This window comes from Trichomycterus rosablanca, chromosome 21, assembly GCF_030014385.1.
Source record: "Trichomycterus rosablanca isolate fTriRos1 chromosome 21, fTriRos1.hap1, whole genome shotgun sequence".
NCBI lineage: Eukaryota > Metazoa > Chordata > Actinopteri > Siluriformes > Trichomycteridae > Trichomycterus > Trichomycterus rosablanca.
In genome coordinates, this window is record NC_086008.1 from 9,609,522 (window position 1) to 9,633,416 (window position 23,895).

The 23,895-nt window shown below is 37.2% G+C and overlaps 1 protein-coding gene across 1 annotated transcript; it reads left to right on the plus strand.

Moving 5' to 3' along the window:
• The first annotated feature begins 679 nt into the window (after window positions 1-679).
• On the plus strand, window positions 680-18,373 carry LOC134335721 (spermatid perinuclear RNA-binding protein-like). The gene is made up of 16 exons (XM_063018313.1): window positions 680-697; window positions 1,237-1,439; window positions 2,902-3,061; window positions 5,664-5,808; window positions 9,102-9,196; window positions 9,483-9,578; window positions 10,406-10,517; window positions 10,637-10,734; window positions 10,845-10,950; window positions 12,085-12,162; window positions 12,250-12,356; window positions 13,033-13,167; window positions 14,459-14,599; window positions 14,679-14,784; window positions 14,896-14,940; window positions 18,273-18,373. Exons 1-16 carry the CDS (start codon window positions 680-682, stop codon window positions 18,371-18,373), a joined length of 1,746 nt encoding a protein of 581 aa, XP_062874383.1.
• The last annotated feature ends 5,522 nt before the right edge of the window (window positions 18,374-23,895 follow it).

The window sequence follows — 23,895 nt, forward strand, 5'->3', positions numbered from 1 at the left end:
AATTCCTTGTTAGTCATTATGATTTACTGTAATTGGTGACTACTCTAAGCCCATAGCAAACTAATCTGCTAATCTTACCACACCTATTAAAAAAAGACATGGATTAAAATTATGAGGCTAATCCTACTGCTCTTATTAATAATAATGTGGAACAGTGTTTTCTTGCATAAGTTGGGAAGATAACGCACACTTTCACCTTATGCTTTGTCTGAATGATTAGATGTATTTTAGAACTAGGTGTGCCATTAAATTAAAAGGTGCCTGAATATAGATGGCACTGTCCACAGTCAAGTAAGATTGACATTGGCATGAGTTTGTAAAAACTATTGCTGAATGTAAATTTTTTTTTAAATAAAACTCACTTGTTGTTAAAACAATTTTATAATACAGGAAAATGTTACAATAATTTTTTTTCGTGATCTTAGACATGCTACAAATGTTAGATTAGAAATTTTACAATTGTTTTTGACACGTTTTAGACTTTGACATCACTGTTGGTTTACTCCAGTATTGTTGATCTGGATTTATAGTGATTAATCACTGCTGGGTTTAATTTTCTGTACAATCTTTTTCAGTACCTTAATATGATTGGAAGGGCACAAAAGGATTGAAGTTGAGATCAGCAAATGCAGACTTTCGGTTTCATCATACTGTCTTGATCCTTAATCCCTAATTAACAATGGAGGAGGACACAGAGGTAAGTGACTGTTATTCAATATTGTGTTTGTCTATGCACATACACTGATTAGCCATAACATTAAAACCCCCTCCTTGTTTCTACACACATTGGTGATGGTGTGTTAGTGTGTGTTGTGGACAGTGAGTGGACACGGTATTTAAAAACTCCAGCAGCGCTGCTGTGTCTGATCCACTCATACCAGCACAACACACACTAACACACCACCACCATGTCAGTGTCACTGCAGTGCTGAGAATGATCCACCACCCAAATAATACCTGCTCTGTGGTGGTCCTGGGAGAGTCCTGACCATTGAAGAACAGGGTGAAAGCAGGCTAAAAAAGTACGTAGAGAAACAGATGGACTACAGTCAGTAATTGTAGAACTACAAAGTGCTTCTATATGGTAAGTGGAGCCGATAAAATGGACAGGGAATGTAGAAACAAGGAGGTGGTTTTAATGTTATGGCTGATCGGTGTATGCTTCAATGCATTTGTAATAATGTGTGTTCATGTATTATTATATCACATTGCTTATGGATGTTGTATGTTGTTTAGAGTTCTCTTGGATCGTTGGCTAGTGATGATCGTTACGTGATGGCCAAACACTCAGAGGTGTACCCATCAGCTGAAGAGCTAGATGCTGTTCAGTCCTTGGTGTCAGTGGTGGAGGGAGGATTAAAGCACTTTTCTGACTGGCTTACTAGTTCCTTAAAGCCCAGTGTTCCTGCAACTACTGATTCTACAGAACCCAGCGAAGAGTTAGTTTCTCTGACTCACTTTCAGTGGCATGTGTATTTTATTTGATGTTAAAACGTCTTTCTTGCTAATTCTGCAGATACTGCTTGAACATTGAAAACTTTCACAACAAGAACAAGATATATATTTGTTTACTGTGCTAAGACAAAACAGAAAACCAGTTAAATAAAAAATACATTTGAATAACAGTTCTAGTTCTTAAATTAGGAATATGTTAGGGATATGTTCATTTACATTTTTGTCGCTATCCAAAGCGACTTACAGTAGTGTGACAGTATACAGTCTGAGCAATTGAGAGTTAAGGGCCTTGCTTCAGGGCCCAACAGCAGCCACTTGGCAGTGATGGGGCTTAAACCAGCACCCTTCTGATTACTAGTCCAGTGCCTTAACCGCTAGGCTACAACTACCCTCAATTAAATGCCAACAACAGCCTCATTTTAACAAGTCAGCAAGTCAAACAATACAATCATATTGTATATCATGTGCATTTAAAACGATAACCATTGTTCTGGTAATAAACATTTTTTAGAACATTCATACTGCAGCAAATAAAACATTGACTTTAACATCTGGCTGCTTTGGAGACATGTTGTGTAAATTCAAGTAACTCTGACAGTGCACAGTAATGTGAGTGCAGAGCTGTAAAATGCTGATTAAATATGTTGTTGCATTTGTATGCTTGTTCATGATTCTAAAGAAACAAATCGTTCCAGCTGATGAATGCATGTACATGCTTTCAACAGATCTATATTCTTTTATCTCCAGTACATTGTTCAATGTTTACAGCTTTAGGTGGTGTACAGGGCTATAAATAGTAATTTTAATGATTTTGTGCTACTGTGATGGTATGATATCAGGAGATGAATAATATGCTCTCTGATGATCCCACACTGCAGTCTATACTGCACTGATTTTACCATGTCTTCTGCACATGGCAACCTACCACATCAAATTTAGGAATCTGATTAATGGCCTCTAGGCTATACTGTATTCAGTTTACCATTGTGTTGTCTTAAGGGTCAAAAATGACCCACCAATATGATTAACAGCAGATAAGATGCCCTCAGTGTTATTTCAACCTGAGATTTGGCATTTAACAGAGTGACCACAGATACAAAGGTTGCGACAAACGACAGGTTATTTCTTTATGCAAAATAGGTTTGGGATTCAAAATTTAATTAGGCTGCCTTATTTTAGAGGTTTAGTGAAGGAAGGTCATTTTACCCTTAGGACAAGGGGAGTATGTATAATGTTAAGACTACCCATGGGTTAACATTCTTCTGGCAGAATGTCAATCAGAATTTTGTCCTTCTCCATATAAGATAAATAATAACATTAACCAAGAATGACAATATATTCTGATTAGAGATAGGGCCCTTCCTTGTTTCCAGCTATGTGAAGTCCATTCTTAATTAAACCCGTTGGGTGTATACGTTTGGTTAATGTTTGGTTTGTATTGTTCAGGTGTGGTGGGCGATTGGTTGGTGTGGTGCGTGTTGGATCCATGGGTAAAGGCCTCCTCATTAAGGGTCTGATGGACTTGGAGCTAGTGTTGCTGTGCAGAGAGAAGCCCACCAGAAAGCTACTTATTACTATCTGCTCCAACCTGCCACAGCAGATGAAGGTTAGCTGGAGTTATTGGGCTAGTTACACAAAGGTATTTGCAGATTTGTGTTTTTTGTGGCTTTTTTAAAAATAGCCCACCTGCCAGAGAAGCTGATGATTCTTACAGTCACTGTTGGGAAAGCTGCTCCAGAAATGTAATTATCTAGGTTGTCTGCTGCTCTACACTGGAGGTGGTTTAACTACAGAAAAATTTGCCTTATTACAGCAAGCTGTAAAATTCATTTAAATTGAGAAGTTTGCTTTGACTAAATTAATGTTTAGGTGTCCACATACTTTTGGCCATGTAGTGTATTTCATATTTGGAAAAGTTACTTAGCCTCTGGCTAACCTATTGGCGCTGAGGTAAAATGGATGATTGCATTACCTCTTCGGCATTGTTGTAGTATTTAGTTTTTTGGAAGAATGTAATTGTTATTGTAATATTGTAATATACAGTATATATATATATATATATATATACACCGATTAGCCATAACATTAAAACCACACACTCACTGTCCATTTTATCAGCTCCACTTAACATATAGAAACACTTTGTAGTTCTACAATTACTGACTGTAGTCCATCTATTTCTCTGCATGCTTTGTTAGCCCCCTTTCATGCTGTTTTTCACTGCAGTGACACTGACATGGTGGTGGTGTGTTAGTGTGTGTTGTGCTGGTATGAGTGGAGAAGACACAGCAGCGCTGCTGGAGTTTTTAAACACCTCACTGTCCCTGCTGGACTGAGAATAGTCCACCAACCAAAAATATCCAGCCAACAGCGCCCCATGGGCAGCGTCCTATGACCTCTGATGAAGGTCTAGAAGATGACCAACTCAAACAGCAGCAATAGATGAGCGATCGTCTCTGACTTTACATCTACAAGATGGACCAACTAGGTAGGAGTGTCTAATAGAGTGGACAGTGAGTGAACACGGTATTTAAAAACTCCAGCAGCATTGCTGTGTCTGATCCACTCATACCAGCACAACACACACTAACACACCACCATGGTTTTCACCATGTCATTGTGACTGCAGTGCTGAGAATGATCCACCACCCAAGTAATACCTGCTCTGTGGGGGTCCTGACCAAGAACAGGGTGAAAGCAGGCTAAAAAAGTATGTAGAGAAATAGATGGACTACAGTCATTAACTGTAGAACTACAAAGTGCTTCTATATGGTAAGTGGAGCTGATAAAATGGACAGTGAGTGTTGAAACAAGGAGGTGATTTTAACGTTATGGCGGATCAGTGTATACATATATATATATATATATATATATATATATATATACATATACAGTATATACAGGGGTTGGACAAAATAACTGAAACACCTGTCATTTTAGTGTGGGAGGTTTCATGGCTAAATTGGACCAGTCTGGTGGCCAATCTTCATTAATTGCACATTGCACCAGTAAGAGCAGAGTGTGAAGGTTCAATTAGCAGCGTAAGAGCACAGTTTTGCTCAAAATATTGCAATGCACACAACATTATGGGTGACATACCAGAGTTCAAAAGAGGACAAATTGTTGGTGCACGTCTTGCTGGCACATCTGTGACCAAGACAGCAAGTCTTTGTGATGTATCAAGAGCCACGGTATCCAGGGTAATGTCAGCATACCACCAAGAAGGACAAACCACATCCAACAGGATTAACTGTGGACGCAAGAGGAAGCTGTCTGAAAGGGATGTTCGGGTGCTAACCCAGATTGTATCCAAAAAACATAAAACCACGGCTGCCCAAATCACGGCAGAATTAAATGTGCACCTCAACTCTCCTGTTTCCACCAGAACTGTCCGTCGGGAGCTCCACAGGGTCAATATACACGGCCGGGCTGCTATAGCCAAACCTTTGGTCACTCGTGCCAATGCCAAACGTCGGTTTCAATGGTGCAAGGAGCGCAAATCTTGGGCTGTGGACAATGTGAAACATGTATTGTTCTCTGATGAGTCCACCTTTACTGTTTTCCCCACATCCGGGAGAGTTACGGTGTGGAGAAGCCCCAAAGAAGCGTACCACCCAGACTGTTGCATGCCCAGAGTGAAGCATGGGGGTGGATCAGTGATGGTTTGGGCTGCCATATCATGGCATTCCCTTGGCCCAATACTTGTGCTAGATGGGCGCGTCACTGCCAAGGACTACCGAACCATTCTGGAGGACCATGTGCATCCAATGGCGGTGCCGTGTATCAGGATGACAATGCACCAATACACACAGCAAGACTGGTGAAAGATTGGTTTGATGAACATGAAAGTGAAGTTGAACATCTCCCATGGCCTGCACAGTCACCAGATCTAAATATTATTGAGCCACTTTGGGGTGTTTTGGAGAAGCGAGTCAGGAAACGTTTTCCTCCACCAGCATCACGTAGTGACCTGGCCACTATCCTGGCCTTAAAATCCCTCTGACCACTGTGCAGGACTTGTATATGTCATTTCCAAGACGAATTGACGCTGTATTGGCCGCAAAAGGAGGCCCTACACCATACTAATAAATTATTGTGGTCTAAAACCAGGTGTTTCAGTTATTTTGTCCAACCCCTGTATATATACAGTATATATATATATATATAGTATATGTGTGTGTAGTGGTCTGTACTTTCTTGCTTTGCAGAAACTGTCGGAGGACAGGCACACGGTGCAGCCATGCACTCCAGAGGCAGCGATTCTAGTGTTTAAATGCAGCAAACCTGAACTGATTCTAAAAGTCAGCCTCACTTCAATGCAGATGAAAAGCAAAGCACTGGAGGAAGGTCAAGGTAACAGCCGCAGTATTCACATGAATGAAAGTAACCTCAATTCTAAGATGCCGAGAAGAAACAGATAGAATAGCACACAGAATCTATTGTTCAGTGATTTCTTTGATCAAACCTACACAAATGTTAATGCTTTTTTTTAATGGAAGAAGAATAATTCACATTCAGTCTGAGTGACTCAACATCCATGATGCTTGTTGGCAGCCTGGTGCTACCGGATCCTTGAAATCTTTGACACAGCAGCTGGTGTGTGGAGGGGGAGCCCTGGGATCCTTTTTCTTCCTTTCACTCATCTCACACTATTTCCACTAAAATATTTAAGATTCACCCCACTGAATTTTCTCTCTTCCTGCACTTTGTACACTGCACGGATTCTCTATACTGTCCTACTGAATCATATAAAATAATAACAGGAATGGATTGTACTGTCATGTTCTGTGCCCTCACCCTTCTCTCAGAATAGTGATCTCACAGTTGGGCTTGTTACAGTATTTAATCTCGCAGGAACAAGACCTTCCTGGAATAATAGACATGTGACCAAATGTGGCAAAAATACCAGCATGAGGCTTGGATCCAACATCCCAAACTAGAAAGATCAGCTTTCTTTTCCTCAAACACCTTTACACAAAATGGGTGTGTGATACATATAGTGATTAGTTTTTTGGACCGGTTTTCATGCTTGTATTTTTAGGCTGCTTTCAAATGAAAAGCTGCAAAATTGCTGTGTGCTTGCTATGCCATTATTCTTCTACTGAGCGAGTGGGATTTGCCGCTTTGCTTTTCCATTTTAATGCCTTGCCATAATGCCATAATCATAATTGTATCAAGCTGTTTATATTGTGTGGTTAGATGCAACTCACCTTTTCCCAGTTTTTCCCAATTCAGTAATTTCAATTTAAGTTATCACATGCATTACATCTACTCTGGTCAAGAAGGGCTGAAGACTAGCACACGCCCCCTGTGATACAGGAATCCAGTGACCATAACACGTACAGAGGACTGCTCTGTTAGCTTTGTAATCCTTCACCACTGGTTCCAGCTTAATAGAAGTTTCCTATCTGGCTTTCCCTTCTTTGGACATAGCCAATTGTGTCTGAGAACCCTGTCAGGGCAGTATAGTCATGGTTCTAAACATTCTTGGTGAAGACAGTTTTGAAAACACAGATAAAATACACAGTGGCCGGTTGATGTTTGTCGCAGTTCTTATCGTCACAAATTTCTGACGTAATTTTCTGGGTGTTGCTGTTTAAAACCTATTTGTTTATCACGTCATGGATCTCATTTTGTCATATAAACATGTACAATAATCTAGTGATGAATTTATTTTATTAATTTACTTGTAAATTGGTCATTTTAGGCCGCTCAGGTGGCGCAGTGGTAAAAACACACGCTAGCGCACCAGAGCTGGGATTTTGAATACATTGTATGGAATCTCAGCTCCGCCATCCGGCTGGGCTGAGCGGCCACATGAACAACGATTGGCCTGTTGTTCATATAGGGGTGGGGTAATAAGCCTGATAGGGTCTCCTCGTGACTGATGCAACTACGACCTCTGCTGGCTGATTGAAGGCTCCTGCACAGAGGCGAGGAAAGAGTGCGCTGATCAGGGAGTGTCTCTCCGTACACAAGGCTGATTCGCATATATGCACTCGCCTAAAGTGGGTGAAAAAAATGCATACGGCTGCTGCCCACGTGTCGTAGGGGGCGTGGGTTAGCTCCGTTCTCCTCGAATCAGAGCGGGGGTCGGCATTAGTGGAGAAGCAATCGGGCAATTGGATGCGCTAAAAAGTCAGGAGAAAAGGGGGGAGAAAATGCATAAACAATATATTTTTTAAAATTGGTCATTTTAATGCAGTGAGTCTGTGAGTCTGTTTGTATTCTATTTCTTATGCCTTGGGATCTATCTATCTGTCAGACTTGTCTATCAGGCTCTTTACCATAAGTTGGCAGCAGCATTTAGGTAGAAGAACCAATTCAAAGATCTGACTCGTTTGCAAAAAACACATCACTACGATTCACAACTGAAAGCAAAGCGGCAATGTGCGCCCGGCCTTGCAGTGAGCAAAAGTTAAAATGTTTATCATATGAAAGCAGTGTTAGCCTTTGCCTGTTTTAACCCTTAGATACCAACAAACTAAAGTTTCAGTTTTTTTCTGACCCTAATTTCTTTGTTTATGATCATAAACGGTTTAACACGGAGATATAAACTGCATAACATTGGGAGCTCAAGAATATACTGTACCTTTACCAATATCTCTATAGAAAGTTACACATATTGTCACTTACTCCTAAAAAACATTACGAATAAACATTACGAAAAAAAACCCCAAATATTAAGCATTATCTAAAAAACACTTTGTATACATATTATTATCTCATTTGTAATTGACTAAATGGAAAAAAGATGCATTTGTGTTACATTAATTTATTTACATTTCTAAAATCAATCGTAAATATTTGTAGGGGATTATTATTATATTATTTTTAATTTCAAATTATATAATTAGCATATTCTTGAGTCTTTCCCTTGCATTAAAGCACAAGCTAGGATGAAACACATTAAAAGCTTGTTTACGTTAATACATTTGCAGCAGTTGTTCACTGTAAATACACTGAATCAAAAAAAGTGACCTCTGTACCTTTGCTGATAATGTTGGAAAATGTTGATCAACTTTCAAAATTCCTTCACTGTTGGGCACAACAACAAGGTCATTTGATTTATTTGAAATATTGGTTACCATGACAATCATTTGTGTTTCTGTTTAGCAGTAGATACAGTGTTTTTACCCCCTGAGGACAGAATTTTAATTAAGATCTTGTATCTGCTTCAAGGTTATAAACTGTATGAATTTCCATATCGACTGGTGCTCAGCCAAGAGGACAAACCCATCAGTCAACACGTCAGATTTTGAGGGAAACTAAATGTAGCCTATCGTCAGACTAAATTATTCATCCAATCTGGCACTGCAACTATTTACTAATTTGGAAAATTGATCAACATTGGGCAAAGATACAGAGGTCCTTTATTTATCCACGCTTCAGGTTTTCAGCAGATAAACACACATGGCTCTAAGGGTTAAATCATTTGGTCTGCTTACTAGCCATGCCACTGATCTGCATCTTGAATTGGAAAAAAACTAATCATAAACAATTTAAAATATAATTGACTTGCACAAATCTTCTCTAAGTCAGATCAATGGGATCTTAACTCTAGCATTACACTTTTCTGCCAGTGTGTGCTGACAGAAAAGCTCACTGCCAATCTGTTGTGTGTCCTGTTCTGTTTTTCTCACCAGTGGAAAACACTAAAGCGAAAGATCCGTCTGATCTGCTGGACCAGCAGAGATGCCTGCTTGCTTTGGCCTCTCTGCGACATGCCAAATGGTTCCAGGTCGGCCATCCGTTTGCACTATGTGGTTGTCATAGCCTTAAACAGACAAATTTAAAACATTTTGAACGTGATGTACACGTTGAAATAATTTGATTTAAAAATTAACACTGTCCATTCACTCTGCAAAATCAGACAACTCATTACACATTAGAATGACCCCAAAATAAGTCAAACATTCTGTATCTGTTCTTTGACACCTTTGCTGTTTGGTGTATGCTTATTGCATGACCTCTTTACATCTGTACGTCTTTCTGCTAAGCTGCTAAAGTGTGGTCTGATGCTACAGGTCCGAGTTAATGGTAGGGAGTCCTGCCTTGTAGTTCTCCGGATATTCAGGGATATATGCAACAAGAGGCCAGAATGGGCACCGCTCAAAGAATGGGTGAGTTGGGTGTGGGTTTAGTAAATGGATATGACATTAACAAAATTGTTATGCTTACCATGTAACCTTTTTGAATTACCTGTATTTCTGAATTAGTTTTTTTATAACTTATGGTCTGGAACTTATCCAGGTCGTAAAGATAAACACATCGTGTCATTATTATTCATTTTTAGATCGCCAAACACTAGGTGCAAGGTAGGAAAACTCTCTAAAAAGAGCAGAAATCCGATGCACAAAAGTACCTTCTCACTTACACATAAAGATAATTAAAAGCAGACACTACACTTCTTGCATTTTTTGGAATGTAAGGGGAATTGGCTCTAGTCCATATTACTTCCAGTACTCTGTAGCACATTATCCTCACACTAGTACACCGTTATATATGGAAATTTGCTTGGTCTTCAGGCAGGAGGGTAGCACTGTTGCCTCAAAGCAAGATCCTGGGTTTGACTTCCAGGTGGAGCGGTCTGGGTCTTTTTTGTGTGGACTTTTTCATGTGCGTGGGATTCCTCACGGAGCTCCGGTTTCCTCCCACAAGTCATACAGCCAGATTAATTGAAGCTACTAAAATTGCCCTAGGTAGGAAAATGTGTGTATGACCTCTGATAGACTGGTGACCTGTCAAGGGTGTTTCCTGCCTTTTGCCCAATGAATCATTTACATGGTGACCCTAAATAGGATAAAGATAATAAATAAATAAATCCTCACATGGACGACACTGCTTATAGAGTGGGGATTAGATGAACTTAGTGCATATGAGTTTTATAGGTATAGGTAGGTTTTATTATTAACCTAGTTTTGTAATAAAATGCATATTTGATTTGCAGCCGATTGAACTGATTTGTGAGAAAGTCGTTGCAACAAGTTACAGGCCACTGGGTCCCAGTGAAACTCTGCGAAGGGTCTTGGGATGCATTGCGTCAGGCATCCTCCTGCCAGGTTAGTTTTCTCAGCCTGAAATCTGCCAGCATATTGATTTCAGATGGCAGGAAAAGGTACATTATTTATAACATGGACAGTTTTTGCTTCCTATTGTATTTTTGCTTCCTATTTTGTAGGTGGACCTGGGCTTTATGATCCATGTGAAAAAGAGCAAGTAGACACTTTATCAGCTATGTTGATTGAAGAAGCTGAACTTCTTACCCATACTGCCCAGGTATGAACTTTTTTTTTATTCCAATAAAAGGTGTCATATAGAACAATTAAATTATAGGTCAAATAAAAACAATTACCAACCTGATGTTTTAATATTCTGTACATTCTTAGCATGCACTACGGCTTCTAGCTTTTGGCCAGGTTTACAAGTTCTTACAGATGGATCCTCTTCCTACAGCTAAGTCTGCAGAGGACCCAGAGGTCATGAAAACAGAAGGTTGGTTCTTCGATATTTGTGATGAGTAAAATTTATGTAAGCTGCCCCTGAACAAAAACTTTAAATGTTTTTATGTGTATATAGTATATGCTAGGTGGAAAAACAGACCCAAAAAGTGACCTAAAAAGTGCCCCAAAACCATAGAATTTATATTAGAATTTGCCAGAGGTGGAAAAAAAATCAATAACTAAAAACCCTTATTTGAGGAAAAAAGGTTAGCACACTTGGCTAGTTTTTTCTAGTGGCTAATTAGCATAGCTTACAATAGATATTGGTAGAAACGGGTGGGCTTTTTGAATCTTCATAATAACCACAGTTTTTTGTACGTTACATTAGCCCAGTTTACATGACAGTTATAAAGCCAGCTTTGGCATGGTTGGTCAATAGGTAGCACTGTTGCCTCACAGCAAGAAGGTCCTGGGTTCAATCCCCAGCTGGGGTGGTCTGGGTCCTATCTCTGTGGAGTTTGCATGTTCTCCCGGTGTCTGCGTGGGTTTCCTCCGGGAGCTCCGGTTTCCTTAGTGAGGTGAATTGGAGATACGAAATTGTCCATGACTGTGTTTGCCATTAAACTTGTGAACTGATGAATCTTGTGTAATGAATAACTATCGTTTCTGTCATGAATGTAACCACAGTGTGTAATACATGACATTAAAATCCTCATAAATAATAATAAAATAATAATATAAAGCCAGTTTTGAAGTATCCCAGTATCTGCATCTTGTATATATTTGTATATGTAAATTTTACTTGTACAAACAGTAGTATTTCAGTATTTATAGTTTTTATAGTATTCAACCCTGTAAAATATTTCAGCATTGTGATTATATAAAGGTAGTGCTAACAGCCTAATTAGCCTAGCTTGCATTGGTTAAAGCGTCATACGTAATTTGTTCATAATTGTGGCCATGAGAATAATGTCACTATTCAGATTACGCCTTTATTTTTTTTATATATCTGTTTCACTTGGTAAGTCCCTGTCTTAATAGGAAAATGTTAATTCTGTGTTGACTAATTTGACCCAGATTTTTCTCTAATCAGTATTTATCAGCTGTCAGAAGTCCAGAAGAATAAAATAAATTAAAAATCATGTTCTGTAGTTCAGGGATGTTGAAAATAAATGTGCTTGTTTAGCAGGGGATTCTAAGAAAAGACTCCTTGAAGATAAAACATCGGAGGAACCCAAAAGCAAAAAAATAAAACTAACAAATGGTATGCAATGGTTTTATTAACTTTTACTGCATTCAAGCTAGTTTAACAATTTACTTGGCTAACGGTGAGATTACAATGCTGTACCAGGTACTGATGTTGCATTATTGACTGGTGAGGATAAGTCAGACTGTGAGAAGGTAAAGACTCTGCCCAAAAGCTCCAGCAATAACTCCCAACACAGCTCATCAACCAAAGTAAGGAGAGATTATTTTTTACTTTAAATTCCAAAAATATTTACATTTTAGTCCATGAGGCTGCATAGTCTTAACTTTTTATGTAAAAATTGCTGATAGAATTCTTCACAAATAAACTGTAAAACATGTAACTTAAAAATATTTGTTGTTTAGTGATTTTAAGCACTTCTGTTGCCAGTCAGAGATCTTTTTGAAAGGTGCAGCTTATAAACTATGAAGTGATGCAAATGCAGTCATTACAACCCCACTATTAGAGACAGCAGGGGGTGCATACAGCCATAGATCTGGCTATTTTCTTAAAGGGTAAAGGTAGACCTAGGCCCTTCAGGTAGTTCCTTTTGGCATTAAAATCTATCATTTTGATTGTGTTCACTATATACTTGACAGTTACTGTGCTGGATACCCTTACTGACACAAATCCTCCTATTTATTCATGCTTGGGACTGGCACTAAGAGTGCACTAATACGTGGAGCTCAGTGATTAGCGTAAGTTAGCGTAATATACTGCTGTGCTTCTCAAGTGCCTATAACATGGATCTGAATAGCAATTAAACTGCACATCATCTGATAAACTGACTATAACTTACTGCTTTGCTATATTAAAGTGTCCTCTGTAAACAGCGTCTATACAGTACATATAGTATAGTCTATGAGGTTTTTTTGTTATTGTTTTCAGGTTAAAATCCAGGGCCCAGTCCTGACAGTCAGGGGCAAAAACCCTGTTATGGAGCTGAATGAGAAGAGGAGGGGGCTTTCATACAACCTCATAACAGAGAATGGAGAGAGCCCTCAACAGCGCTTCATTATTGAGGTGGCACCTTTTTCCTTAAAAGTCTCTTAAACTGAGATGATTTTTCTCTAAATACAGTTGCGTAATTATATTTATAATGTTAAATGTAAAATGTCCATTAAATATATTGTGCAGACATGCCTTAATACAGATAACTATGCAAATGATGAAAATCACATTAAACTACAAAGACCAAATACATACACAAACTGAAACTGTTTTTAAAATTACGATTTAAGCTTATGGCTAGTAAAAACAACACCCTTAATATCGTCAATTTAATGTGATTTTGATATTCGAACTACTAATCAGCCAAATAGGAAGTACCTGACTCCACATTTAACTATGACTTAAGATGTACTTGGCTCACATGGGTTATTAGCTGAAACTACATCAATATTTCAGATATAAGCTAAGGCTACCTAGGTAGGTCTAATCTAGGGCTGGGACTTACCTTGGGAAGTCACAGCTGACTTTTCATTCTGGGCTTCAGAGTGGCCTCAAGCTCTGCTTGATGTAGTGATTGTCTGTCTTGGCTCTTTGCCTGTGCTGGCCAGGTAACTGGCACTGGTCCTTTCATTCAGACATGACATTTCCCCTCCCTTCTTATTACCTGGTCAGCACAGGCAATGTTCTTATGTCCATGCACAGACTGATGGCAAAAGTCTAAGCTCGGCCCTAATCAGTTTCTAAAACCTTTATGTTTCATAAACAGCAGCAACCTTGCAGTGGTGGGGCTTGAACCAGCAACCTTTTGATTACTAGTCCAGTACCTTAACCGCCAGGCTACAACTGCCCTACAGAAGTAGAAAGTATGCCAGCATTGCACAACCTGGGAGTACTTCAAAAGTACTACGTCATTTGTAATGACCTCCATTTACTGGAGAACGAAAAAACTTGAACCACAACAAAAGTGAATACAGCTGCTTAATGCTGATTAAGAACAGACCAGTATCAGGTGTCGTTACCTGGTCAGTATTGGATATCGACCAGTATAAATAGCTATGATAACATTACAATATAAAAAATATAAATAAAGCAGAAATTTATAAACTTGCATTATAAAAAGGAAAAATCCCCTTTCAGCAACTATACAAAGCACAAGGATATGATGAGCAATTCATATGCTTTATTGTTTATTTAAAATGTGTAGTTTCAAGTATTCTGTGAAATTGAGGTTTTAATTTAGATTATTATTATGCTGTTTTGTATAATAGACATTTGTATTATTTTTATTCTCAGTTATGTAATAGTTGTTTAACATTAGTTGAATACTTTCATATGTAAAAATGCTTTAAATTGTGTGTATCAGGTTGAAGTAGATGGACTGAGGTTTAGAGGGTGTGGACCTAATAAGAAAGTAGCAAAAGCGAATGCGGCTCTGTCAGCAATAGAAAGGCTCTTCTCAGTGCACAATACAAACAGCAATAAAAGGAAGAGATCCTGCACAAAGGTAAGCAAAAGATACACACACCCTATTCCACACTCTGTTTTATGGAGTTAAGGTATTATAAGTCAGTTTGCATTTTTAGGTAAATTCAGCTGCTATAAATGGAGTTCAAAGAGGAAAAAGAAACTTTAGAATGCCCAGACCTGTACTTCCTATTTTTCCTCCAGCCCCTCCATATTTTCCACCAGGTATGTAGTTTTACAGTTTTATACTTTAAATGCATCAGTAGTACCTCTATGTAGTAGGTGCCTGATTAAATTGATTTTTTTGTAAATACAGTATTGTGTGTTTATTTGCAGCCTTTTCTGTATATGGTTGTGGTCCAGTAGTGCCCCCACCATACGGTAGGCCCCCTTGTTTGTTATTAAAGACAGATTATTTTTCCACTTTTTAATATCTATTTAATATTGATCACTTTGTTCGGCATTGACTGGAACACTATGCAGCTATTGCAGATTTAAGCTTTATCCTGGTCAGGTGGGGCCGGCTTCCCCGGAATCACTGGGCGCTATGCAGTAACACACCCCAAACAGGACATTAGTGCATTGCAGGGCCAAGCCCCAAGACATAGCCAATTTCTATAGCACCGCTGGGGATTCAAACCTTGGATCTTGGGGGTAGTAAGCTAGCGGAAGTTACCTTTGCACCACCAAAACACCTCAGTAGAAAACATTCTATTCAGTATTCAATTAAGCTACATATTGGATATGATGTTTAATATAAATTTGACTTGGTTATGTCTTGTTTCCTAATTAACTGATATAACTGCCTTACTCTTAAATGACAATATTGTTTATGTTTAGCCAAGCTAAGCACCCAACCTCATCTAAAAAAAAAAAGGAGTACAAAGAGTACAACCATATACTGTATATCGTAAACAGCAACTTATTTACAATGTAATGCACTTTTTGGGAATTCTTTTGCCATGTAAGAGCAGAGAATAAGGTCCACTGCACTTTTGAAATTTCACAATTAACTGCAGTAAGTTACAGTACAGGCTAATTGGTAAAATGCCAAAAATAAGCATAGCTTATAGTTTTGGATATAAGCATAGCTTTACTGTGCAGCCATAACAGTGTGCGTCAGTGCAAAGTAAGTCCTACTGACCACTTAGTAAATGTATTATGCACACATTAGAGATCAATACGCTGTTATAATAAGCCTTTAAAACTAATCAATGTGCAGACCATTCCCCTGGACTGTAGTAGAGAATGAATTTTATAGGGCCACTGTATGTAAGTCTTATAGGTCAACTAATATACAGGCAGAAACAGGTCAGTAATAAAACTTTAGTCATAAATGTAGACTTTAATATAAGAAATAATAATGTACCCTTCAACAGTGCTAGTTTAATTTACAGATGCTCAGTACTCCATGTATTATATACAACCTGAAAATTCATCTGAGACAGCACGCTGCTTATTAATAAGTACTTTTTCTTAATCCCTAATGAATGTGGGGCAGGACCCTTGTGTCTTACCCTTGTAACTCTTGCTTCAGCTGCAACAGCATGCTTGATCCTGTCATTATTGTTCCAGACATTTAAGACTTTTTTTTAATACTATTTTTACTTGACTAACAGTGCTTGGGCATTTTCGACTGTTTTAACTTGAGAACCGTACATCATTTATGTATTTAAAAAGAGGAATAATGTTTGCACTTAAATACTCATTTTAAACTTGAAAAGTGCTTAGTAAAAATTCCCCATGACCTTCCTGTTTGTTTGTTTGTTTGTTTAATTCTTAACGCCATGCCAGCTGCTATGGTTATCATGGCTAGCTAATAAATTTTAATGTTTAAATGTCTTTAAATGTCAAAGTGGTGGGTTGATTTGCTTTCTTTACTTGTGCTTATGGTAGTTATAGTGTTTGTGTAACTATGAGGTTGTAGAGTTTTATTCATTTTTATTAGTATTAATACTTAAATGGCGTTTTTAAGTTTTGCTTCCAAGAATTGAAGCAGTTTTTGGGGAGGTTCTGAGGTGAAAGTGTCCTTATAGCTGTTTGTATTGTAGAATTTTGTTCTGTCGGTATTCATCTGTTGGACCTTCCTGTAAGTGTTGATGTGTAAAATAAGCTGCACTGTTTTTGCAGTTTACAATTTTCATTATTTCACATTAAAAGTAATATTATTAGCTTAAAATCAGTTGGGATTTGCTTCATTTGACTTTTTAAAATCATATCGGTTGAGATTATGGTAATAAGTGATCATTTTAATTATCGACATTTTAATCTTCTTATAATCAATATCAGCAAAAAATAGAAATAGAACCAACCTGTAAATGGATTTACTTTCCAAATAATAAACTCCCCCCCTTTTTTTTAAAAATGATTTAGAGTTGTATTTATTTCTGCTTGTTGCTATGCATGCATTGTTTTGTAATGCTCTGCTTTTCTGTTTTCGTAGGATGTAGAGTACCTCATATGTTCCGTGTTCGCCCCATGTTTCCTCCACGCCACCCTGTCCCCAACATGTTTCCTCCACGCCACCCTGGCCCGTCTTTCCATCCGTCTCCTGGTTTCCCACCCTTTCCCCCTTTTCCATTTCCCCACCATCAACCATGGTAATAGGTCCAAACAACTAAAAAGTGTAAAATAACTATTTTTGATAATTATTTAAAAACTATTTAATACATTGCATTAAGAAAGTAATAAAATTTGTATTTTATAAAAATAAAATGGATTTGCTCAGAGGAATGATTTTACCTGCTAGCTTTCCTTAATAAATGTCCTTTTCTTCAACATGTTTGTATGCAACACATCCTAATCACATTTACATTACTTGGTGGCACAAAAAAGGAAGGGGTGGCAGTATCCTAATCATCTGTACAGTTTTGTTGTTTACACCGATTAGCCATAACATTAAAACCACCTCCTTGTTTCTACACTCACTGTCCATTTTATCAGCTCCACTTACCATATAGGAGCACTTTGTAGTTCTACAATTACTGACTGTAGTCCATCTATTTCTCTACATACTTTTTTAGCCTGCTTTGTTGTGACTGATCGGTGTAGTATTGGTATTGAAGTTAAAACATTAGAAGACATACTATTTATGTTCAGTCATAGCCTTTTAATACAGCCTATAAATGTTTTGTTTAAAGATATGTTTTTGCCTCGTTCAATTAATTTTGTATTGTATATTTAGAGGATACAGATCAGGTACTCACACACAGCACATCACACAATCTTCATACTGGTGCTCTGATAAGTACTTCATATAATCATTATAACTACATTATCAATATAATAATATGACTGTTTGGTGACACAATGGTAGACTGTGCTAGGCCACTACTGCTAGAATCAAGGGTTTAAATCCCCAGCAGTGCAATCGGAAGGTCGGGTGTTTACATACATAGGGTATGTCCGAGGTGGTATTAGCAGTGTGTGTTGCTGCAGTGTAGCCTGTGATTCAACGGCTACTGGACCCACCACAACCCTGGATAAAGCAGAGCTAAAGCATGAAAATGAAATTATTTATAATAGTTATGTAGTATTCAAATAGTCGAAGTACCACTGTGAGGATACTGTAAAGTCCCTCCATTGCTCACTACCTTACACAGTACCATACAATAGGGTGCTGTGCAATAAAAAAGTGGCATTACTAAAACTTTGTCACATGTCCAGCTAATATGTATGTTACTAATATCTCTTTTATATTCTTTCATGTACAGGTGCTTTGTGCTTGGATGGTACCGTTTGCCCCCCACAGACCATCACTCCTGTTTTTCTTCACCTGGGAATGCAAGATTTCTATCCAGATTTTTACATTTAATAGTAGTTGGCCTGTGTGTGGCCTTAACGGACCAACTGCCTTTTTACTCTGGTGTTTTTAACCTTTTTTTTATTCACCATATCTTATTAAGTATTTTACTTAAAATAATTGTCCCAGCACTGACGAAGGAGTGATGGCAGCATAGTGGTGCAGCTCGACATACACTATACGGCCAAATGTATTTGGACACCTGACCGTGAAGTTGTTGGACACCACATTTCAAAAACAAATGGAATTAAAATAGAGTGATCTCTATGTGAGCTGTAACAGCAGCGTCTCTTCTGGGAGGGCTTCTCACAAGACTTTGAAGTCTGTGGGAATTCAGTCGAAAGGTGTGGCACTGATTTGAGCCTCAATTGATGTTCCGGTTCATTCCAGAGCTGTTCAGTCGGGCTGAGGTCACATATTGCTATGCACAGCCCTCCTCTACCTGTCCATGAATCGAAAGAAATTCCTCATAGGTGCATATGAAATCTGGTTGACCATTCTAAGCCCTGCAGTGCCACTGACATGGTAGATGGCATGGTAGTGTGTCGGGTAATTCTGGTTCAAATCTTAGTAGTCAGTGCTTAGAACCGCAAAACACTACTGTATCTGAGCGGACCCTTATGTGAAACATCTACCTTGCTGGTACAGCTTTTCATTAGTATTAACCAGTGTCAATTTCTAACCAGAGGATGCTGTTATTTTACAGGGATTCTTGTTTTAAAACTAGCAAAGGTGCTACACCTGAAAAATCTGCACACACTACTGTCAATGATGGTAAACTATTGTTGCCTCTACCCAACCCTCTCAAATCTGAAAGGTTTCAGTCCAGCAAAATGATATGTTTAATCTCTGCAATTATTAAACATTTATTAAATGGCAACAAAAAGGACTCACAATAGAGGCACTTTAATTTTTCAGCTCTGTTTTTCATCCATAACCTTAAACCTTTGAGCAATTGTCTTTTCAAAAATTGCTTGTAAAACTTACCCCTACGTATCGGATATGGTAAATAGAGAGTGTGTCAAAAACGCTAGATTTCTATAACACAGGGTAAATCTTTTTAGCATGGATCAATGTGTCTGCTTTCCATAAAAAATATACTGTAGTTCCCATTTCTTCCATATTTGTATGACCTTTGCAAATATAGATTTTCACAGTAAGCAATATTTAAGCAGGGCTATTAGCAGAAATCGATAAGCTGCACATAAACTAGACTATAGTCAGTGTTCCATTATGCTGAATGTTGATGTAAAAATATAACTATATTTGTATTTAACAATCATACTGTATTTACAAGGTTGAAAGTACAGGTTATTTAAAATACAAAAATGTATTTTTATTCAGTCCAAACACTACAGGCAGTATTCAAACGACATGTGCTTTTTAAACTATTCGGAGCAAGTTATTAATGCAAACAGCTGATATCTTTTAGTGTCTCTCTGTTGGACAGGGATCCCTATTCCAATGTTTTGGTCCATGTAAAAGATGCTTTGCTTGAATTAGAATAATTATAATACAATAATTTTATCCTTTGAGCTTGATTTAACTGTGCATTGGGTTATTTGTGTCATGCAGTCAAACCTTCAAAGCTCAGTGGTCTTTTCTTATCACAAACCTTTAATCAGCACACTAACTGTGCTTTACATGTTTTAGTGTTTATTTCTGCTATTTATCAATCTACCTACTCACATTTTAGGAGGAGGGGTAAACCAGGCACAGAATAAACTTGTATTTTTAGTGCATGTACTATAAACATGATTAAATGATACAATTTTAATGCTCTATACAATTTGGCCTGCTTCATTTTGCTTATGCTGATCCCATAAATTAACTTAGTAATAAAACTTAATATTTATAATAAGCATTTCATCAGTCACCAGACCTGTCAAAGAACAAGAAAACACTGCTGTACATTCCAAATGTAATCGTAAGATGTTCAATATGGGTACTGATATGCACTTAGTAGCATTTTGTGCATTCTGCTTATAATTGCTGATATTAAAAACAAAGTTAATATATATGTATGTATAGAGCAATTTGTCCAGTGTTTTCCATGCCAGAGTGGAGTGGAGCACTCTGGTAGTAGATGACCACCTCTCTAATGCACAACATAATACTGTACATTCACATATCTCTTGATAAAAGGAACAGTGTGGTTGTTGAGAGAGACCAACACATGTGTTGTGCATGTTCTAATATGTAAATTAAAAATTAATATATGCAAGCACCTAACCTTACATTTACAAAGGTAGAATACATACAGCATCATCAGTAGCCAAATTCTACAGGACAACCACGCTGCTGCCAAATATGTGGACCACTATAGGAAGAATTAGTACATTAGTTTATAGTACTTTTACAGAGAGAGAATTCTCTTAATGATTAATGTATTCTGAACACTGACCCCCCCCCCCCCCCAACAGTATATTGGGCTGAATAGAAATACTACTTTTTCTATTTTCAGTACATTTTCTATATGACTGTATTCTGTTACTGCACAATCCTAGAAAGAAATGCTAGTATGTGACTTTGTTATACTTGACTTGATCCTGTAATTTGCCATGGAAAGGATGGACCCATATACTGCTGCACATTATATAAGCCAACACCATACAATAAGCTAAAGATATTGTATAGCAAATAGTTATATACATATTACACTTCATTATACAGACCGAAATATTTTCTTTTATTACTGGAATGTGTAATGTAGCTTGTGGATTTGTTTATGTTGCTGTTTATTTAATGCATGTGATCACAATTAAACATAAGTCTTGAGAAGTGAATTATTATTGTGACACTTTGCAAGGTTTCTGCTGGAGTCTGAAACATTTAAAGTAATGTGTCTGGAGTAAGGGGGAAAGATTGGTTTGGAGTTGAAAGGACATGGTCTGTTGGGCAGAGTTGGAGAGGGATGCAGTATAAAATAATGTAAACTGATCATCTGAGCTCTGTGATGAAACTAAGAAAATCCATAAAAAGAATTACCCATTAATTATATACAAATAACAAATATATATACATGTCTCAATGCATCATGGTTAAACTAGCTATCTAAATAACAATGCTCAGACTGTAAAACAAATATTCTAAAGGAATAAATACAGAACCTACAACATCACACTTATACAAAACTGTTGTTTTATTTTAACTTTTACACAAAACATTTAGCAGCATTTTTTGTTTCACTTACGTTCGAGCTGTTGTTCACGTGACACATCTCACTTTACGGCGTGTCGTCCAAAGTGTCTACAACTGGAAGATGTGGATGTCAATCAAACGCGATGGACCAATTAGAATTGACGTGGAGTTGAAATTTTCAGTTAAGGTTATGTCACGTTTTTAGATTATTAAACCCTGCTGGATTTTGAAAAGGACGTCTGTGGCTAAACAGGAAACGGTGTAGTTTGTTTTATTTCATAACACTAATGGATTAATCATTGAGGATGTGAGATATCTTCAAGCTAGGTTTTCTTCATCTCAGGTGAGCGATTTATCATTTATAAAGTGATTTTTATTGTGTTTAAACTGTTTTTGGATGTGGCAGTAGTAGATGATTTTTATTGTGTTTAAACAGTGTTTTTGGATGTGGCAGTAGTAGATGATTTTTACTGTGTTGAAACTGTTTTTAGATGTGGCAGTAGTAGATGATTTTTTAAAAATGTAGATCAGTGTGTTTTAATTTCTGAATGGCTGTGGCAAATGAGTTGTAGACCAGTGGCACATGTTAAGGATGTCATCAAGATGCACCTTGTTACTGCAGTTGCCAAGTGAGCTGGCAATAAACGGTGCTCTGTTGGAACGTATCTTCGTGTGTTATTTGCTTTACACACAAACAATGGCCTTATTTACATTAAATGTTATTTACATTAAGTGTTATTTACATTAAGCAACAGTATCAGATCGGATTACACATTTTTTTCCTTCTGATATCTGATCCAGTGATTTGGGCCAATATCAGACCGATACCGAAAGAGAGTATCGGATTTGTGTGGGGGCGGAAAGTGCGTAAGGGGTGTTGACCTCATTTACCCTGCCGTTTTCATTCAAATTGCTCCTATTTCTGTATGTAATACTTAACTTTTTGTTAAGTATACTTAACTTTTAAGTATGCATACTTAAAATGTAAGTATACTTAAAATGCTTAAAATACTTGAAATGTTAGTATTCATACTTAAAATTTAAGAATACTTAAAATGCATACTTGAAATGTAAGTATTCATACTTAAAGTTTAAGTATACTTAAATGCATACTTAAAATGTAAGTATACTTAAAATTCATACTTGAAATCTAAGCATGCATACTTAAAATGTAAGTAATGCATACTTGAAATGTAAGTATTTATACTTAAAATGTAAGTATGCATACTTAAAATTTAAGTATACTTAAAATGCATACTTGAAATGTAAGTACTTACATTTTAAAGTATTATATTAAATTATTATAATTATTACTTAGTATTCATATTAATTAATTAGTATTAACTTAACTTTTAAGTATACTTACATTTTAAGTATACTTACATTTTTATTAAGTATACTTACTTTTTTGTTAAGTATTAATATTTAATTATTATAATTATTACTTAGTATTCATATTAATTAATTAGTATTAATTAAGTAGTAATTAGTATCAATTTGATATTAATTAGCTCCCAGAGAAAGTTTAATCAGGGAGATAAATGTACACTTCTACTAGCTTTAAAAGTGGCATCAAGGACATTAAATGTGCTTTGCATTATTTCTTTCTCAGACAATAATTAGGACTACATATTGTATTTATTTATAGGCCTATATATGCCAGCGTAAATACCCGTAAAATGCCGGTGTGAGAAGCCTTTAAGCTTGCAAATGAACCGTCGCTTCGACTAAAGAACTATTGTCTTTAGGAGAGTGTGCAAATCAGGACAATAATCAAGTACAGTTAAGTAAAATTTCTATACATGACTAAAGTATCGATCCGATTCCCACCTCTGAAGCGCAGCTCTTTACTATGCCGGAATTTCACATACATAATGTATATGATTACGCTATCAAGACAATTGTATAACACTGTTGTGATTTGTATACTCACTCACACGGCATGTGCACTGATGTAGTTAAGCTTGCCATCATTAAATTTTGACCGTGTAACCAGCTAGAAGTGATGTGTCGTTTGTTAACGAGTCGGCTCTTTGTCTCAATTTATTTGTGCACACTCGGTTCATTAAGCCAACTCGCATTGAATAGCTACATGCCTGGAAACACTTGAAAAGAGTTAATAATATTTTCCAAATAGAGGCAGTTAGGTGGAGATTCTTGGAGTAAAATATAAAATAATTTCTTTAACATGGTGATTGATCATCTTTGTATCTATGCCAATATATATATATCTTTATGCATTTTCTCCACTTTTTAGTGCGTCCAATTGCCCCATTGCATCATGCTTCCTCTCCGACACGTGGGCAGCATGCCGTATGCATCTTATCATCTACACTTTGACGAGTGCAGTGCAGCTTTGCTGCGTGTACGGAGGGACACTCCCTAAGAGCACT

What these genes read in the sequence shown, in the direction of transcription:
- LOC134335721 (XM_063018313.1), top strand. An exon ending in ACCTGCCACAGCAGATGAAG is followed by an intron (nt 3,062 to 5,663) that starts GTTAGCTGGAGT and finishes CTTGCTTTGCAG; the next exon opens with AAACTGTCGGAGGACAGGCA. An exon ending in GGGCACCGCTCAAAGAATGG is followed by an intron (nt 9,579 to 10,405) that starts GTGAGTTGGGTG and finishes TTTGATTTGCAG; the next exon opens with CCGATTGAACTGATTTGTGA.